The 19,504-nt window shown below is 43.8% G+C and overlaps 1 protein-coding gene across 10 annotated transcripts in view; it reads left to right on the top strand.

The window, feature by feature from the left end:
* The window catches only part of slit1a (slit homolog 1a (Drosophila)), a 416,057-nt gene that overhangs the window by 276,183 nt on the left and 120,370 nt on the right, over positions 1-19,504 (top strand). For all 10 annotated transcript variants that reach the window (XM_061910189.1, XM_061910190.1, XM_061910191.1 and 7 more), the window contains exon 9: positions 1,186-1,333. In XM_061910189.1, the coding sequence (XP_061766173.1) occupies positions 1,186-1,333 (148 nt within the window). The remainder of the gene's footprint in view (positions 1-1,185; positions 1,334-19,504) is intronic.

A 19,504-nucleotide genomic window follows, 5' to 3' on the forward strand; every position in this document is an offset into this window, starting at 1 on the left:
CGATACACAGGCGAGCAGTACATGGCCACCGGATCGGACCGGACCCCCTCCACAAGGGGGAGTGGGACATAGAAGAAAAAGAAAAGAAACGGCAGATCAACTGGTCTAAAAAGGAGGTCTATTTAAAGGCTGATGATTTTTAAGGTGAGACTTAAATGCTTCTACTGAGGTAGCATCTCAAACTGTTACCGGGAGGGCATTCCAGAGTACTGGAGCCCGAACGGAAAACGCTCTATAGCCCGCAGACTTTTTTTGGGCTTTGGGAATCACTAACAAGCCGGAGTCCTTTGAACGCAGATTTCTTGCCGGGACATATGGTACAATACAATCGGCAAGATAGGCTGGAGCTAGACCGTGTTGTATTTTATACGTAAGTAGTAAAACCTTAAAGTCACATCTAGAGTGCACAGGAAGCCAGTGCTGGTGAGCCAGTACAGGCGTAATGTGATCAAACTTTCTTGTTCTTGTCAAAAGTCTAGCAGCCGCATTTTTATTACTATTATATGTGATATTATTTATCCAGCGACATGTTGTGTGTCAGCGACGCATATTCCCCACTCGATAGAGGGAAAGTTGGTTAAATATTCATGGTTTGAAACCCAGATTAGTGATGCTGTGTAAATGAGCCCCATTTAAAAGTCTGTTTTATTCATTTTATCTGGGTTAGGCTTACATCGTGTAACACGCACACACACACACACACACACACATGCATGGATGCAGGCTCTTCAACACTTCACTGGCAGCTATTTGAACAGGTATCAGGAGACAGCGTGACGGCTTGATGTGTTCGAGTGTGTATGCAAATTGAAAAGCTGAAGTATTAAACGAAGAGAATCATTGGTGATGGGGGGGGGGGGTGAATGTGCACCTATTTTATACACCAACAGAGTTTATACTCCTGGGGCGGGGAAGGGGGGGGGAGATCAATGCATGTTATTGGAAGCCTTCAATTGTATTATTCATGTCTTTGTGGTGCCGTCCCTTTGACAGTAACCCAGTTTCTTCTTCACTGATTCTCAAAGATGCACAACTTCAGCATAAAAGTTCATCTTTTTTTTTTTTTTCCCCTTCCTCCATGTCAAAGCAGGGAAAATTGTTCATAAAGCACAGCATCACGGCAGGGAAATAGCGACTGACTCTAAGTGACATTCACGCGTTACCGTTTCTTTTTTTTGTTTCCAGGTCACCAGGATTCCTCCAGCCCGCAGCCGTGCAACACGGGCGGGGGCTCCTGTCCCGCCGTGTGTACCTGCAGCAACAACATTGTGGACTGCAGGGGGAAAAGTCTGACTGACATCCCCGCCAACCTGCCGGACAGCATGGCCGAAATGTAAGCACCCCGAAACTAAACATTTACATCTTCAAATAGCACATGGCAAGGCTGGTTCTAAGAATAGATTCATGAGAAGAACAATCATTCTCAAAACAATCAGTCTTTTACAAAGGCAGTTATGCGAAAGTAACACGTGAGTTCCTAAAACATCGAATTTTCACTGGTTTTCTGGTACGTTGTCAACTATTTCATTTGTAACCGTCGAGTAATTATCACGCTTATCGCTTTTTGATGACGTAAACCGGGGGTGTCAAACTCAAATACAGATTGGGCCAAAATGAACCTTTTAATAGGGACCCAAACAAGTTTTGCATTGAATATTGAACAAGCAAGGCTTATATAACTTTATAGTGACATGTAAAATCGAGTTTTTAAATAATAATAATAATAACAAAAAAATATCAATGGCATCCATCCATCCATGTTCTACCGCTTATTCCCTTTCGGGGTCACGGGGGGCGCTGGCGCCTATCTCAGCTACAATCGGGCGGAAGGCGGGGTACACCCTGGACAAGTCGCCACCTCATCGCAGGGCCAACACAGATAAACAGACAACATTCACACACTAGGGCCAATTTAGTGTTGCCAATCAACCTATCCCCAGGAGCATGTCTTTGGAAGTGGGAGGAAGCCGGAGTACCCGGAGGGAACCCACGCAGTCACGGGGAGAACATGCAAACTCCACACAGAAAGATCCCGAGCCCGGGATTTGAACCCAGGACTGCAGGACCTTCGTATTGTGAGGCAGACGCACTAACCCCTCTGCCACCGTGAAGCCCGCTAATAATACATTTGCAAATAAAAGAACAATAATGAATGAATCAAACATTCAAGCCTTGAAGTAGCAAGAGAAAGTGAATGAGTAAAATGTTAATTATTGCTTGGGGAGGCGGGGGGGGGGGGGGGTATATTGTAGTGTCCCGGAAGAGTTAGTGCTGCCAGGGGTCCTGGGTATTTGTTCTGTTGTGTTACGGTGCGGATGTTCTCCCGAAATGTGTTTGTTATTCTTGTTTGGTGTGGGTTCACAGTGTGGCGCATATTTGTAACAGTGTTTAAATGATAAATGATAAATGGGTTGTACTTGTATAGCGCTTTTCTACCTTCAAGGTACTCAAAGCGTTTTGACACTACTTCCACATTTACCCATTCACACACACATTCACACACTGATGGAGGGAGCTGCCATGCAAGGCGCCAACCAGTACCCATCAGGAGCAAGGGTGAAGTGTCTTGCTCAGGACACAACGGACGTGACGAGGTTGGTACTAGGTGGGATTTGAACCAGGACCCTCGGGTTGCGCACGGCCACTCTCCCACTGCGCCACGCCGTCCCAAGGCAAGGCTTGTATAACTTTATAGTGACATGTAAAATCGAGTTTTAAATAATAAAAATAATAACTAAAAAATATCAATGGCATATCAAATAAAATTTGAATGCCTCTTTTCTATTTGCAGCCCTCTGACGTAAAAATCAAAATAAACTTTTTCCCACCGGCTAATAATACGTTTGCAAATAAAAGAACAATAATGGATGAATCCAACATTCAAGCCTTGAAGTAGCAAGAGAAAGTGAATGAGTAAAATGTTAATTATTGCTTGGGGAGGGCGGGCGGGGTATATTGTAGTGTCCCGGGAGAGTTAGTGCTGCAAGGGGTCCTGGGTATTTGTTCTGTTGTGTTACGGTGCGGATGTTCTCCCGAAATGTGTTTGTTATTCTTGTTTGGTGTGGGTTCAAAGTGTGGTGCATATTTGTAACAATGTTTAAATGATAAATGGGTTGTACTTGTATAGCGCTTTTCTACTTTCAAGGTACTCAAAGCGCTTTGACACTACTTCCACATTTACCCATTCACACACACATTCACACACTGATGGAGGGAGCTGCCATGCAAAGCGCTAACCAGCACCCATCAGGAGCAAGGGTGAAGTGTCTTGCTCAGGACACAATGGACGTGACGAGGTGGGGATTGAACCAGGGACCCTCGGGTTGCGCACGGCGTTACCTTAAGTTGTTTATACGACCACCCTCAGTGTGACCTGTATGGCTGTTGAACAAGTGTGCTTGCATTCACTTGTCTGCGTGTGTGTGTAAAAGCCACATATATTATGTGACTGGGTTGGCACGCTATTTCTATGTAGGAAAAGCGGATGTGACGACAGGTTGTAGAGGACGCTAAAGGCAGTGCCGTTAAGGCACGCCCCCAATATTGTCGTCCGAGTGGAAATCGGGACAAATTCGGAAGAATGGTTGCCCTGGGAGATTTTCGGGTAGGGGCACTGAAATTTGGGAGTCCCGGAAAATCGTGAGGGTTTGCAAGTATGAGTATTAGCGGCGAATGTGGTGTTACAGCGGCACCGCTGCTGTACAACACCGGCGGGCCAACTCTAATGTTAATCTGATATTGCCTCAAGGGCCAAATTAAATTACACGGGGGCCAGAGTTTGACACCCATGACGTAAATCATTGGTGTCATCACTTGGCCCTTGAGGCAATATCAAATTAACATTAGAGCTGGCCCGCTGCTGTAACACCGCATTCACCGCTAATACTCATACTTGCCAACCCTCCCGATTTTCCCAGGAGGACTCCCGAAGTTCTGTGTCCCTCCCGAATTTCATCCCGGGCAACAATATTGGGGGGTGGGCCTTAAAGGCACTGCCTTTGGTGTTCTTTACAATCTGTCACCACGTCCGCTTTTCTTCCATACAAACAGCGTGCCGGCCCAGTCACATAATATATGCGGCTTATACACACACACAAGTGAATGCAAGGCATACTTGGTCAACAGCCATACAGGTCACACTGAGGGTGGCCGTATAAACAACTTTAACACTGTTGCAAATATGCGCCACACTGTGAACCCACACCGAACAAGAATGACACATTTTGGGAGAACATCCGCACTGTAACACAACATAAACACAACAGAACAAATACCCACAAACCCTTGCAGCACTAACTCTTCCAGGACGCTACAATATACATCCCACGCTATCACCAAACCCCGTCAATCAATCAATGTTTACTTATATAGCCCTAAATCACTAGTGTCTCAAAGGGCTGCACAAACCACTACGACATCCTCGGTAGGCCCACATAAGGGCAAGAAAACTCACACCCAGTGGGACGTCGGTGACAATGATGACTATGAGAACCTTGGAGAGGAGGAAAGCAATGGATGTCGAGCGGGTCTAACATGATACTGTGAAAGTTCAATCCACAATGGATCCAACACAGTCGCGAGAGTCCAGTCCAAAGCGGATCCAACACAGCAGCGAGAGTCCCGTTCACAGCGGAGCCAGCAGGAAACCATCCCAAGCGGAGGCGGATCAGCAGCGCAGAGATGTCCCCAGCCGATACACAGGCAAGCAGTACATGGCCACCGGATCGGACCGGACCCCCTCCACAAGGGAGAGTGGGACATAGAAGAAAAAGAAAAGAAACGGCAGATCAACTGGTCTAAAAAGGGAGTCTATTTAAAGGCCACCTCTACCCCGCCGCTGAAAAGAGGCATTCCATTTTTATTTAAATTTTATTTGATATGCCATTGATATTTTTTCATTATTATTATTATTTGAAACTCGATTTTGCATGTCACGATTGTAGCTGAGATAGGCGCCAGCGCCCCCCGCCATCCCAAAAGGGAATAAGCGGTAGGAAATGGATGGATGGGATGGATATAAATGTATATACTGTAAGCTTTGCTTGTTCAAGATTCAATGCAAAACTTGTTTGGGTCCCTATTAAAAGGTTAATTTGTTCAACATCGGCCCGCTGCTTTGTTCGGTTTTAAATTTTGGCCCACTCTGTATTTGAGTTTGACACCCCTGACGTAAATGGTGGCGGCGTCTGTTGTAGATCCACTTGTGTGAAGAGTAGCTGTGTCTTAGCTGCACAGCTATTCCTAGACTGAGAAGGTAAGGAAGCACCCCCCCCCCCCCCCCCCTCAAGGGACGGATCCCAGACATCCCTAGATAGGCCCACACTCAACAGGGGTGGGTGGGAAAGGGCTTGAAAAGCGGCCGAACTCTTCTTTAAATTAGCCATTAGTTTTAACGCTAAATTAAGTCTCTCCGCCATAAACAACTCTGCTGGGTTCAAATTTGGCTGGATTATTCTGTCAGAGTTTGTTGGTGACGAACCCCCCCCACCCCCCCCAAGGGACGGATCCCAGACATCCCTAGATAGGCCCACACTCAACAGGGGTGGGTGGGAAAGGGCTAGAAAAGCGGCCGAACTCTTCTTTAAATTAGCCATTTGTTTTAACACTAAATTAAGTCTCTCCGCCATAGACAACTCTGCGGGGTTCGAATTCGGCTGGATTATTCTGTCAGAGTTTGTTTGTGACGAACCCCAAGATGCAGAGAAGGAGGCAGGCATTGAATGAGAAAACATGATTTAATATAAATACTAAAACAAGAACAAACAAAATGGGTACAAAAATAAGCGCGCACGAGGCGGATAACCAACTAAGAGAGCTAGCATGGGAGCTAGAAAACAAAAGGAACTTAGCATGGAAACTAGCAAAAACGAAAAAGGGCCTACCGTGGAAGCTAGCGGGGAGCGAGCAGGAAAACAGAAGTCGTACTTGTAATATGAAAACAAACTGGAAGCAGGGAATGAAAAACAGTAAGCTACAAACATCTAACAAATATAGCTTACCGCTACGCTGCAAAGACACGACTCGGTACAACACGACAGGAGCGATAATACAAGAGAATAATCCAGCACTCGACTGCAGGACAAAACAGGTTCAAATAGGAGTGGGCTGATTGACACCAGGTGTGGCCAGGTGCCAATCCGCCGCAGCTGAGGGGAAAGCGCTCAGGGAGAAAGACAGGAAACCAACAAAATAAGAGGGCTGACAAGAAACACTGCAGACACAGGAAAAAACTAGAACACAAACAAACTGCCGGGGGCCAGCCTGACAGAAAATACGGTATGAATCCGGTTCATTTCCACATATAAGAAATGCCTGGGTCGGATGGATTGCGTTGTTCACACTGACATGAAAACATCTCACACAGGTCGCAAATGGGCTAAACAATCGGAACTGATCTGCAGACTGAACAAAGTCTAAGATAGTAAAAAGGGAACCAAAAAAAATATACTTTTTTTTTGCAAAATGAAAAAGTTGTGTATGCATCTCTGTCCTGGCTGCTCAGTATAAAATGCCTAAGTTGGGACTCCATAATAAAATAAGAAGGATTGAAACAAAATTGAAATGCATTGTTGTTGAGGGGAAAGGGATCTTTGTGTCAGGTTGAGTTTGTGACGAACCCCAAGCAGCAGAGATGACGGCAGGCATGGAGCAGGAAAACATGATTTAATCTTTAAAAATGCCATCCATCCATCCATCATCTTCCGCTTATCCGAGGTCGGGTCGCGGGGGCAGCAGCCTAAGCAGGGAAGCCCAGACTTCCCTCTCCCAGCCACTTCGTCTAGCTCTTCCCGGGGGATCCCGAGGCGTTCCCAGGCCAGCCGAGAGACATAGTCTTCCCAACGTGTCCTGGGTCTTCCCCGTGGGTCTTCTTTAAAAATGAAAAAACACAAACCAGGAACTAGGAAACAGGAACTTGGACGAAATGACAGCACGCTGCCAACAGCTATAGGATACAGGTACAAACTGTACAAGTCGTAATGACAATAATACAGCACTGACTGGAAGGGAAGGCAGCTTTAGATAGTAACTGGCTGATTGACACCAGGTGTGGCCTGGTGCCAATATGCCGCAGCTGAGGGGACACAGCACTCAGAGAAACAAGCAGGAAATGACCAAAATAAAAGCGCTGACAGGAAACAAAGACATACATTTATACATTTACATTTATTTTATTTATTTATTTATTTATTTTTTACAATTGTTTTTAACATGGCTTTGCAGCACTTTGGAAACGTTATTGTTGTTTAAATGTGCTATATAAATAAAGTGGATTGGATTGGATTGGATACACGGAGGAAAAACTAACACAAAACCAAACAGTCAGGAACAAACCTGACACTTTGGTTCCTACTGGTTTCCTGCTGCTCAGTATAAAATGCCTAAGTTGGGACTCCGTAATAAAATAAGAAGAATTGAAACAAAATTTAAATGCATTGTTGTTGAGGGGGAAGGGATCTTTGTGTCAGGTTGAGTTTGTGACGAACCCCAAGCAGCAGAGATGACGGCAGGCATGGAGCAGGAAAACATGATTTAATCTTTAAAAATGCCATCCATCATCCATCATCTTCCGCTTATCCGAGGTCGGGTCGCGGGGGCAGCAGCCTAAGCAGGGAAGCCCAGACTTCCCTCTCTCCAGCCACTTCGTCTAGCTCTTCGCGGGGGATCCCGAGGCGTTCCCAGGCCAGCCGAGAGACAGAGTCTTCCCAACGTGTCCTGGGTCTTCCCCGTGGGTCTTCTTTAAAAATGAAAAAACACAAACCAGGAACTAGGAAACAGGAACTTGGACGAAATGACAGCACGCTGCCAACAGCTATAGGATACATGTACAAACTGTACAAGTCGTTATGACAATAATACAGCACTGACTGGAAGGGAAGGCATCTTTAGATAGTAACTGGCTGATTGACACCAGGTGTGGCCTGGTGCCAATATGCCGCAGCTGAGGGGACACAGCACGCTGCCAACAAATATAGGATACAGGTACAAACTGTACAAGTCGTAATGACAATAAGGGAAGGGAAGGCATCTTTAGATAGTAACTGGCTGATTGACACCAGGTGTGGCCTGGTGTCAATATGCCGCAGCTGAGGGCACACAGCACTCAGAGAAACAAGCAGGAAATGACCAAAATAAAAGCGCTGACAGGAAACAAAGACATACACGGAGGAAAAAGTAACACAAAACCAAACAGTCAGGAACAAACCGGACACTTTGGTTCCTATTGGTTTCCTCATTATCTCTGAAAATGGCTTGGAATTCTCTGTGAGATTATTTTTTATTTTGATTCTTTTTATTTAATCACAAACATTGTGAGTCTTTTGATTTTATAAATCAAAACATGTATGATAATAGCTTCAATATAAAGGCAACTTGTTTTTTTTTCCCCACTCTACTGGCATATACTGTAAGTCAGACTAATAAGCAACACTGAGCACTGTTTTGTGACAGCGTGACACGTAGCACAAAGTCCAACCCAAGCTAAACATGCTTTTTTAAGAGCACATTTCCAGCACTAACAATTTGTTTGTGCCCAAACTCCAGCAAACCAAAATCACCATTTTAAAAAAAAAAAAATAAAAAAAAAAAGGTCATGGTCACAGTCATTGCCTCCTGTTTCGGGCTGGTTGCACATGACAGTGGCAGTCTGTACCACAGTCTCAACAGAGACACGAGACAAACTAGACTATGACATAAATAAAGACTATTCAATGAATCATGTGCAGTGTTTACATGAATCTATGGGCCGGCTGCTATTTGAGCATGTCAGCGGCGGAGAGAAAGTGATGGATTCCAGCGTAGCACAGCTTTACTGTGCAGCCAAGCATACTGTAGCATGTGTTGTGCACATTAAAGATGTGTACGTGCTCCCTTATGCACGCCGGCTCCTGCATGATTGAACTGATTTAAACATGCATCTGTTATGTACGCGTGTTGTTTTTAGCCCGCTCTTTTTTTTCCACCACAAGATATGCATGGTTTTACAGGAGTCGTCTCTCCGCTAAGGTGGAGACTCTTCTCAGCTCAGGTGGCTGTGAAGTGCACGGAAACTCTTTGCGTGTTTATCGCTTCTGCAACATCGGTCTGGACAAATTAAGGACTTGTGTGTTGTAATATGTATATGTGCTTTTGCTCTGGAGTTTTTTTTCCCACTCCAGACTGGGCCCCCTTAAAGGCCTACTGAAATGAGATTTTCTTATTTAAACGGGGATAGCAGGTCCGTTCTATGTGTCATACTTGATCATTTCGCGATATTGCCATATTTTTGCTGAAAGGATTTAGTAGAGAACATCGACGATAAAGTTTCGCAACTTTGGTCGCTAATAAAAAAAAGCCTTGCCTTTACCGAAGTAGCAGACGATGTGCGCGTGACGTCACGGGTTGTAGGGCTCCTCACATCTGAACATTGTTTATATTGTGAGCCTCCAGCAGCAAGAGCTATCCGGACCGAGAAAGCGACGATTTCTCCATTAATTTGAGCGAGGATGAAAGATTCGTGGATGAGGAAAGTTAGAGTGAGGCACTAAACAAAAAATAAAAAAAATAAACAAATAAAAAGCGACGGCAGTGGGTGCGTTTCAGATATAATTAGACACATTTTAGAGGATAATTCTGGAAAATCCCTTATCTGCTTATTGTGTCAATAGTATTTTAGTGAGATTATTCCGTCATACCTGAAAGACGGATGGCTGCGGTGAACGCCAGTGTCTCTGAGAGAAGCCGAGGAGCCAAGAACACAGCTGCCTTTTTGACAGGTACAGGATGAGGTCCCATAATCCACTGAAGTCTCCGGTAAGAGCCGACTTAATATCACAATTTTCCCATCGAAAAACTTGTTGGTTGACGTAGAGAAACATGTTCGCTTGACCGCTCTGTGTTAAAGCTGCACAACAAACAAAGAAACACCGGCTGTGTTTCGGTTGCTAAAGGCAGCTGCAATCCACCGCTTTCCACCAACAGCATTCTTCTTTGACGTCTCCATTATTAATTGAACAAATTGCAAAAGATTCAGCAACACAGATGTCTAAATTAATGTGTAATTATGCGATGAAAAGAGACGACTTTTAGCCGTAAGTGGTGCTGGGCTGAAATCTCCGCTTCAACCAATAACGTCACAAGCATGCGTCATCATATGCGTCATCATTCCACGTCATCATTCCGCGACGTTTTCAACAAGAAACTCTGCGGGAAATTTAAAATTGTAATTTAGTAAACTAAAAATCAATCAATCAATCAATGTTTATTTATATAGCCCCAAATCACAAATGTCTCAAAGGACTGCACAAATCATTACGACTACGACATCCTCGGAAGAACCCACAAAAGGGCAAGGAAAACTCACACCCAGTGGACAGGGAGAATTCACATCCAGTGGGACGCCAGTGACAATGCTGACTATGAGAATATATATATATATATATATATATATATATATATATATATATATATATATATATATATATATATATATATATATATATATATATATATATATATATATATATGAAGAGTTCATATGCAAAAGCAGATAAATCCATTTTGACCGATTCTGTATATTAACGATTTTCTGCCTGCTGGTGTTGCCGGTACATATACAAGCATACAATGGTTTATTTAATATCAACATAAGCAAGTCATGAAAGCCTAAACTTTTAAGAAATGCTGATGTAATGAATGGCTTTCAAGTAAGAGTGTTTGATGTGGTTTTACGTCAAAAGCAGACATATCCAAATTATGATATGTTGCAAAAACAGATATCTCCAAAATCGTTTTCTTTGCGGTCGTTATTTCCCATAATATTCAAGATAAAGATAGAGAGAAAAACAGAACGTTAAATTTATCGAAAGCCACATTTCAACGTAACAACTGTTCACATTTATTTACTTCATTATTTAACAGTTTCGATCCCTTGGTACGTATAAATCTAGCTGTCCAGCTGTCCCTGCGAACATTGTTTTTTCGTACTTGCTAACCGGACATGCTTTTTTGGAACTGTGACCTCACATATTTACCTTGTGCTTTCAGCACAAAATGAAAAAACAAAAAAAACAGTGTTGCAATTAAGCCAATGTTTTATTAATAAAACAACCACAAATGCTCAACCTGGTTTGCCTATCAAAAACACTCCTGTGCAGATAACAGCTCACTCATCATCGCTATCGACATTAGCTCCATGCTCGACAACATCGTTTAACGCAGCGGTGTAAAACTCACGGACACGCGTGCTAGCGCCAACATCAAATAATAACTTCAACACGTCAGTTTTTTTCGCTGGCTTAACAGTGTTCACAGGAGAAGCTTCCAAATTATTCATGCGTGGATAACAACACTGAGTGAGTCCGTGCGCGCCGCCATTTTGTTTGTCACGTGATCCCGTACTGCAGCGCTGGTTGGGCAAACGGATATATCGGCTTTTGTGGTAGAATGGCGCTTATCGGCCTTTGCAATAAATCGCTGAACTAAATGACGTTAAAAGCGGCATTTGTCCGCATTTGCAAACAAATTGATTTTGGTATACCACAATAGAAGTGGCGGACTATATATTGCCGAGGCTGGGCTAAACTTTATCAAAATGGCGTTTATCGGTTTTTGCGTATGAACTCTTCATATATATATATATACATATATATATATATATATATGTATGTATATATCTTTACACATATAGTACTGGCCAAAAGTTTGGACAAACCTTCTCCTCATTCAATGCGTTCTTATTATTATTTTCATGACTATTTATTTACATTGTAGATGGTAACTGAAGGCATCAAAACTATGAATGAACACATATAGAGTTATGTACTTAACAAACATAGGAAATAACTGAAAACATGTTTCATATTCTAACTTCTTCAAAATATCCACCCTTTGCTCTGATTACTTCTTTGGACACTCTTGGCATTCTCTCGATGATCTTCAAGAGGTAGTCACCTGAAATGATTTCCACTTCACAGGTGTCATAGTTTTGATGCCTTCAGTGACAATCTACAATGTAAATAGTCATGAACAGAAGGAAAACGCATTGAAATGAGAAGGTGTGTCCAAACGTTTGGCCTGTACTGTATATACAGCGGTATAGCTCGGTTGGTACAGTGGCCGTGCGAGCAACTTGAGGGTTGCAGGTTCGATTCCCGCTTCCCCCATCCTAGTCACTGCCGTTGTGTCCTTGGGCAAGACACTTTACCCACCTGCTCCCAGTGCCACCCACACTGGTTTAAATGGAACTTAGATATTGGGTTTCACTATGTAAAGCGCTTAGAGTCACTAGAGAAAAGCGCTATATAAATATAATTCACACAAATTCACATACATACATAGATAGATATACCTGCCCCCCCCAGACACATTTTTTTCTCTAAACTTGGCCCCCCGAGTCAAAATAATTGCCCAGGCCTGGTCTGGACATGAACTGTTTTGCAGCCTGCGTGCTATCAGGCCTTCGTTAAGTCCTGGGAATCGAACTTTTCAAGGCGGTGATTTTGCTTTCTGTTTCACGGAGGGGTGGTGAAGCCCCCCGCTGGCTGGAATCCTCATGAAAGGCAGTGATTTATGAAGAGAGGGGGGGAAGTCGCTTTGCATCCGCGAGGGCGACGTAGCAAGTTTCTAGGTCTCTTCCTCCCAATGGGGTCTGTTTATAAATACCCAGCAAGCATGGAGGACCACGTTCTCCCCCAACAACCCTGACCCATTTCCAGTCTGCTGGTGCGCTGGATTTCCTAATTTGGACGCTAACGTTCACTCTCGCAAAGTCTTGGCGTTGTTGCGGGAAGAGTCGCCATCTTTGAGCAGGCTGCAGTAATGGAGGGTAGATAAGGCTGGCTTTCAATCAATGTTTATTTATATAGCCCCAAATCACAAATGTCTCAAAGGACTGCACAAATCATTACGACTACAACATCCTCGGAAGAACCCACAAAAGGGCAAGGAAAACTCACACCCAGTGGGCAGGGAGAATTCACATCCAGTGGGACGCCAGTGACAATGCTGACTATGAGAAACCTTGGAGAGGACCTCAGATGTGGGCAACCCCCCCCCCCCCCCTCTAGGGGACCGAAAGCAATGGATGTCGAGCGGGTCTAACATGATACTGTGAAAGTTCAATCCATAGTGGCTCCAACACAGCCGCGAGAGTTCAGTTCAAGCGGATCCAAGACAGCAGCGAGAGTCCCGTCCACAGGAAACCATCTCAAGCGGATCAGCAGCGTAGAGACGTCCCCAACCGATACAGGCGAGCGGTCCATCCTGGGTCCCGACAAGCGGTCCATCCTGGGTCTGGACTCTGGACAGCCAGTACTTCATCCATGGTCATCGGACCGGACCCCCTCCACAAGGGAGGGGGGGACATAGGAGAAAGAAAAGAAGCGGCAGATCAACTGGTCTAAAAAGGAGGTCTATTTAAAGGCTAGAGTATACAGATGAGTTTTAAGGTGAGACTTAAATGCTTCTACCGAGGTAGCATCTCGAACTGTTACCGGGAGGGCATTCCAGAGTACTGGAGCCCGAACGGAAAACGCTCTATAGCCCGCAGACTTTTTTTGGGCTCTAGGAATCACTAATAAGCCGGAGTCTTTTGAACGCAGATTTCTTGCCGGGACATATGGTACAATACAATCGTCAAGATAGGCTGGAGCTATTTTATACGTAATTAGTAAAACCTTAAAGTCACATCTTAAGTGCACAGGAAGCCAGTGCAGGTGAGCCAGTACAGGCGTAATGTTATCAAACTTTCTTGTTCTTGTCAAAAGTCTAGCAGCCGCATTTTGTACCAACTTTAATCTTTTAATGCTAGACATGGGGAGACCCGAAAATAATACGTTACAGTAATCGAGACGAGGCGTAACAAACGCATGGATAATGATCTCGGCTGCAGTAATGGAGGGTAGATAAGGCTGGCTTTCAATCAATGTTTATTTATATAGCCCCAAATCACAAATGTCTCAAAGGACTGCACAAACCATTACGACTACAACATCCTCGGAAGAACCCACAAAAGGGCAAGGAAAACTCACACCCAGTGGGCAGGGAGAATTCACATCCAGTGGGACGCCAGTGACAATGGTGACTATGAGAAACCTTGGAGAGGACCTCAGATGTGGGCAACCCCCGCTCTCTAGGGGACCGAAAGCAATGGATGTCGAGCGGGTCTAACATGATACTGTGAAAGTTCAATCCATAGTGGCTCCAACACAGCCGCGAGAGTTCAGTTCAAGCGGATCCAAGACAGCAGCGAGAGTCCCGTCCACAGGAAACCATCTCAAGCGGATCAGCAGCGTAGAGACGTCCCCAACCGATACAGGCGAGCGGTCCATCCTGGGTCCCGACGAGCGGTCCATCCTGGGTCTCGACTCTGGACCGCCAGTACTTCATCCATGGTCATCGGACCGGACCACAAGGGAGGGGGGGACATAGGAGAAAGAAAAGAAGCGGCAGATCAACTGGTCTAAAAAGGAGGTCTATTTAAAGGCTAGAGTATACAGATGAGTTTTAAGGTGAGACTTAAATGCTTCTACTGAGGTAGCATCTCGAACTGTTACCGGGAGGGCATTCCAGAGTACTGGAGCCCGAACGGAAAACGCTCTATAGGCCGCAGACTTTTTTTGGGCTCTAGGAATCACTAATAAGCCGGAGTCTTATTTGGCGTGCACGAGGCTTCCAGAAGAGTAGATTTCCTTACATCACTGATAAAGACTTTAAAAGGTCTCCCTGCCCTTCACATCTAATTGGTACTAAAGCAAGGCACCGCCAATAAAATCTGATTCATCTTTTACAAGACCACGGGGGGAAAAAACTCTCTTAGGTCATTCACGTTCCTCCCATCCTTCCCAGCTAGGGATGGGAATTGATAAGATTTTTCAGGCTCCCATTCCACTTTTGATTCTGCTTAACGATTCGTGTTGTGATCTGCTTCCCGGATCACATTCTTATTTTGTTTTTTTTGGGTCCTTTTGTGTTTTTTGATTGTTTTAGACCAGGGGTGTCAAACTCAAATACAGACTGGGCCAAAATTTTAAACTGAACAAAGCCGCGGGCCCAGGTTGAACAAATTAACGTTTTAATTAACAACTAATGCTACAATTAGTGGCTAACGCTACAATTAGTGGCTAATCCTACAATTAGCGGATAACGCTACAATTAACGACTAATGCTACAATTAGTGGCAAACGTTACAATTAGTTGCAAACGCTACAATTAGCGGCTAATGCTACAATTAGCGGCTAACGCTACAATTAGTTGCAAACGCTACAATTAGCGGCTAATGCTACAATTAGTGGCTAACGCTACAATTAACGACTAATGCTACAATTAGTGGCTAATGTTACAATTAGTTGCAAACGCTACAATTAGCGGATAACGCTACAATTATAAATAAATAATAAATGGGTTGTACTTGTATAGCGCTTTTCTACCTTCAAGGTACTCAAAGCGCTTTGACACTACTTCCACATTTACCCATTCACACACACATTCACACACTGATGGAGGGAGCTGCCATGCAAGGCGCCAACCAGCACCCATCAGGAGCAAGGGTGAAGTGTCTTGCTCAGGACACAACGGACGTGACGAGGTTGGTACTAGGTGGGAATTGAACCAGGGACGCTCGGGTTGCGCACGGCCACTCTACCACTGCGCCACGCCGTCCAATTAACGACTAATGCTACAATTAGTGGCAAACGTTACAATTAGTTGCAAACGCTACAATTAGCAGCTAATGTTACAATTAGCGGCTAACGCTACAATTAGTTGCAAATGCTACAATTAGCGGCTAATGCTACAATCATCGGCCAACGCTACGATTAACGACTAATGCTACAATTAGTGGCTAACGCTACAATTAGTGGCTAATGCTACAATTAGCGGATAACGCTACAATTAGCGGCTAACGCTACAATTAGTAGCTAACGCTACAATTAGTGGCTAACGCTACAATTAGCGGATAACGCTACAATTAGCGGCTAACACTACAATTAGTGGCTAACGCTACAATTAGTTGCAAACGCTACAATTAATGACTAATGCTACAATTAGTGGCTAACGTTACAATTAGTTGCAAACGCTACAATTAGCGGCTATTGCTACAATTAGCGGCTAACGCTACAATTAGTGGCTAACGCTACAATTAGCGGATAACGCTACAATTAATGACTAATGCTACAATTAGTGGCTAACGTTACAATTAGTTGCAAATGCTACAATTAGCGGCTAATGCTACAATTAGCGGCTAACGCTACAATTAGTTGCAAACGCTACAATTAGCGGCTAGTGCTACAATTAGCGGCTAACGCTACAATTAACGACTAATGCTACAATTAGTGGCTAACGTTACAATTAGATGTAAACGCTACAACTAGCGGCTAATGCTACAATTAGTGGCTAACGCTACAATTAGTGGCTAACGCTACAATTAGCGGATAACGCTACAATTAACGACTAATGCTACAATTAGTGGCTAACGTTACAATTAGTTGCAAACGCTACAATTAGCGGCTAATGCTACAATTAGCGGCTAACGCTACAATTAGTAGCTAACGCTACAATTAGTGGCTAACGCTACAATTAATGACTAATGCTACAATTAGTGGCTAACGTTACAATTAGTTGCAAACACTACAATTAGCAGCTAATGTTACAATTAGTTGCTAACGTTACAATTAGTTGCAAACGCTACAATTAGCGGCTAATGCTACAATTAGCGGCTAACGCTACAACTAGCGACTAATGCTACAATTAGTGGCTAACGTTACAATTAGTTGCAAACGCTACAATTAGCGGCTAATGCTACAATTAGCGGCTAACGCTACAATTAGTAGCTAACGCTACAATTAGTGGCTAACGCTACAATTAGCGGATAACGCTACAATTAATGACTAATGCTACAATTAGTGGCTAACGTTACAATTAGTTGCAAACACTACAATTAGCAGCTAATGTTACAATTAGTGGCTAACGTTACAATTAGTTGCAAACGCTACAATTAGCGGCTAATGCTACAATTAGCGGCTAACGCTACAATTAGTAGCTAACGCTACAATTAGTGGCTAACGCTACAATTAGCGGATAACGCTACAATTAATGACTAATGCTACAATTAGTGGCTAACGTTACAATTAGTTGCAAACACTACAATTAGCAGCTAATGTTACAATTAGTTGCTAACGTTACAATTAGTTGCAAACGCTACAATTAGCGGTTAATGCTACAATTAGCGGCTAACGCTACAATTAGTGGCTAATGCTACAATCAGCGGCTAACGCTACAATTAACGACTAATGCTACAATTAGTGGCTAACGTTACAATTAGTTGCAAACGCTACAATTAGCGGCTAATGCTACAATTAGCGGATAACGCTACAATTAACGACTAATGCTACAATTAGTGGCTAACGTTACAATTAGCTGCTAACGCCACAATTAGCGGCTAATGCTACAATTAGCGGCTAATGCTACAATTAGTGGCTAACGCTACAATTAGCGTTTTGGTCTTCTTACTTAAGAAAAAAAAATTCAAAGAGTATACATCATTGAAAAAAGGTTGAGAACCACTGCTTCAAAACATTCACATATTTTTTTTTAGCATTTAAAAAAAATATTCCCTCTTGTCCCAAAATTCCCACATTTCCATGAAATTGAAATGAATTGGACATTTTTCTAAGTTCCAAACCAAATTCCGGTTTTCCTGGAAATTCAAACATTAGAAGCATTCCAACATTCAAACTATTCTTACATTCATACTACATTCTGTCAGGAATTGCTCGTTATAAAATCAGTTTCAATTACAGCGGGGCATCAAGGCTGGCCGGACGCCTCGTTAACGAGGCACACACACACACACACACACACACGCACACACACACACACACACACACACACACACACACACACACACACACACTATTATTATGTGTTAAAAATAAAACCCTCCTTGCCCTGCTCTCCCCTAATGAACGCTGGTGTTTATGGGATGTGAGCTGGTTTGTGTACAGTCCTCTGGTGAGGCCAGGTCCAGGTCCAGCTCGCTCCAGCTAACGCCAAAGTCTGCCATTCATTCTCTTCCAAACTCATGCATGCATTTTTTCTTAAAAAAAAACCCCCAAAAAACCTGTTTCCCTCTTTAATGAAAGCCATGCTCGGACTCTAATGACAAGGATCAAGATCATTGATTGTGCTGACTCGGGCTCACAGGCGGACACGCACGCGAGCGGTCAGTCTGATTAATTGGAGGGGAAGCATTGATTGAGGGATTGTTTCTTTTTCAGCGAACAGATTGGCCAGGATTTAGTCGCTTGCACGTATCGATCGGTCAGGAGTGACAATTTAATGTCTGAATGTCTTTAAGGTTCACAGTAGAGATGCGCGGTTTGCGGTCTCATCCGCGGAGTCCGCGGATAAACCGCGGGTCGGGCGGGTGACATGACGAAAAAAATAGATTTTAATTAGATTCGGGCGGGTGGCGGTTTAACCAATCGGAAATATTTGATATACATGGTTCTGGGATCGGTATCCTTTACCATTCAAAGAGCCGTTTAGGACCCGTGTCACAAAGCGAAGAAAACAATAGGAGACGCTATTATTCTCTAGAGCAGGGGTGCCCATTACGTCGATCGCGAGCTACCAGTCGACCGCGGGGGGTGTGTCAGTCGATCTCCAGCCAGGCTTTTAAAAAAAATAGACCTAAAAATGAGTGATCATCAATCTTCACCAAGATGTCACTTAAATGACATTCACGGTCTTGTGAGATGACGCTGGCTGCTGCAAGATCATTATTATTAAAATATGACCGAGAGGAAGGCGAGAAACACTTTTTATTTCAACAGACTCTCGCGCCGTACCTTCCGTCAAAACTCTAAAGGCCGACTGCACATTTCCTATCTTCACAATAAAAGCCCTGCTTCATGCTGCCTGCGCTAACTAAATACAGAGTCTCGGAAAACTGGCGTGCACAAGCGATCCCTCAGAAAGCTGGCGTGCACATCACTTGTGCACGCCAGTTTTCCGAGACTCTTATTTTGTTAGCGCAGGCAGCATGAAGCGGGGCTTTTATTGTGAAGATAGGAAATGTGCAGTCGGCCTTTAGAGTTTTGACGGAAGGGACGGCGCGAAAGTCTGTTGAAATAAAAAGTGTTTCTCGCCTTCCTCTCTGTCATTTTTTCATAATAATGAACTGGCAGCAGCCAGCGTCATCTCACAAGACCCTCGGGTGCCGTGAATGTCAATCAAGCAAGCTACGGAATTTGCCGCCAATGTTTTTCTTGTAAAGTGTATGGAAGCTGGATGAATTAGATGCCAAAAACCAACCACTTTCATGTGGTATTGTACAGAAAGGACAACTTTTTTTCTCCTCCATTTGAAAATGTGGGCGTTATCATCATTACTGTCTGATTCCAATCAATGCAAGTCATCAGAATCAGGTAATACACCAACTTATATTCTTGTCTTTGTGAAAGAAAGACATCTATATGTGTTACACATGCTTGTATTATCATTAAACACATTTAACTTGTTTACAAAA

The sequence above is a fragment of the Nerophis ophidion genome, linkage group LG09, assembly GCF_033978795.1.
Source record: "Nerophis ophidion isolate RoL-2023_Sa linkage group LG09, RoL_Noph_v1.0, whole genome shotgun sequence".
NCBI lineage: Eukaryota > Metazoa > Chordata > Actinopteri > Syngnathiformes > Syngnathidae > Nerophis > Nerophis ophidion.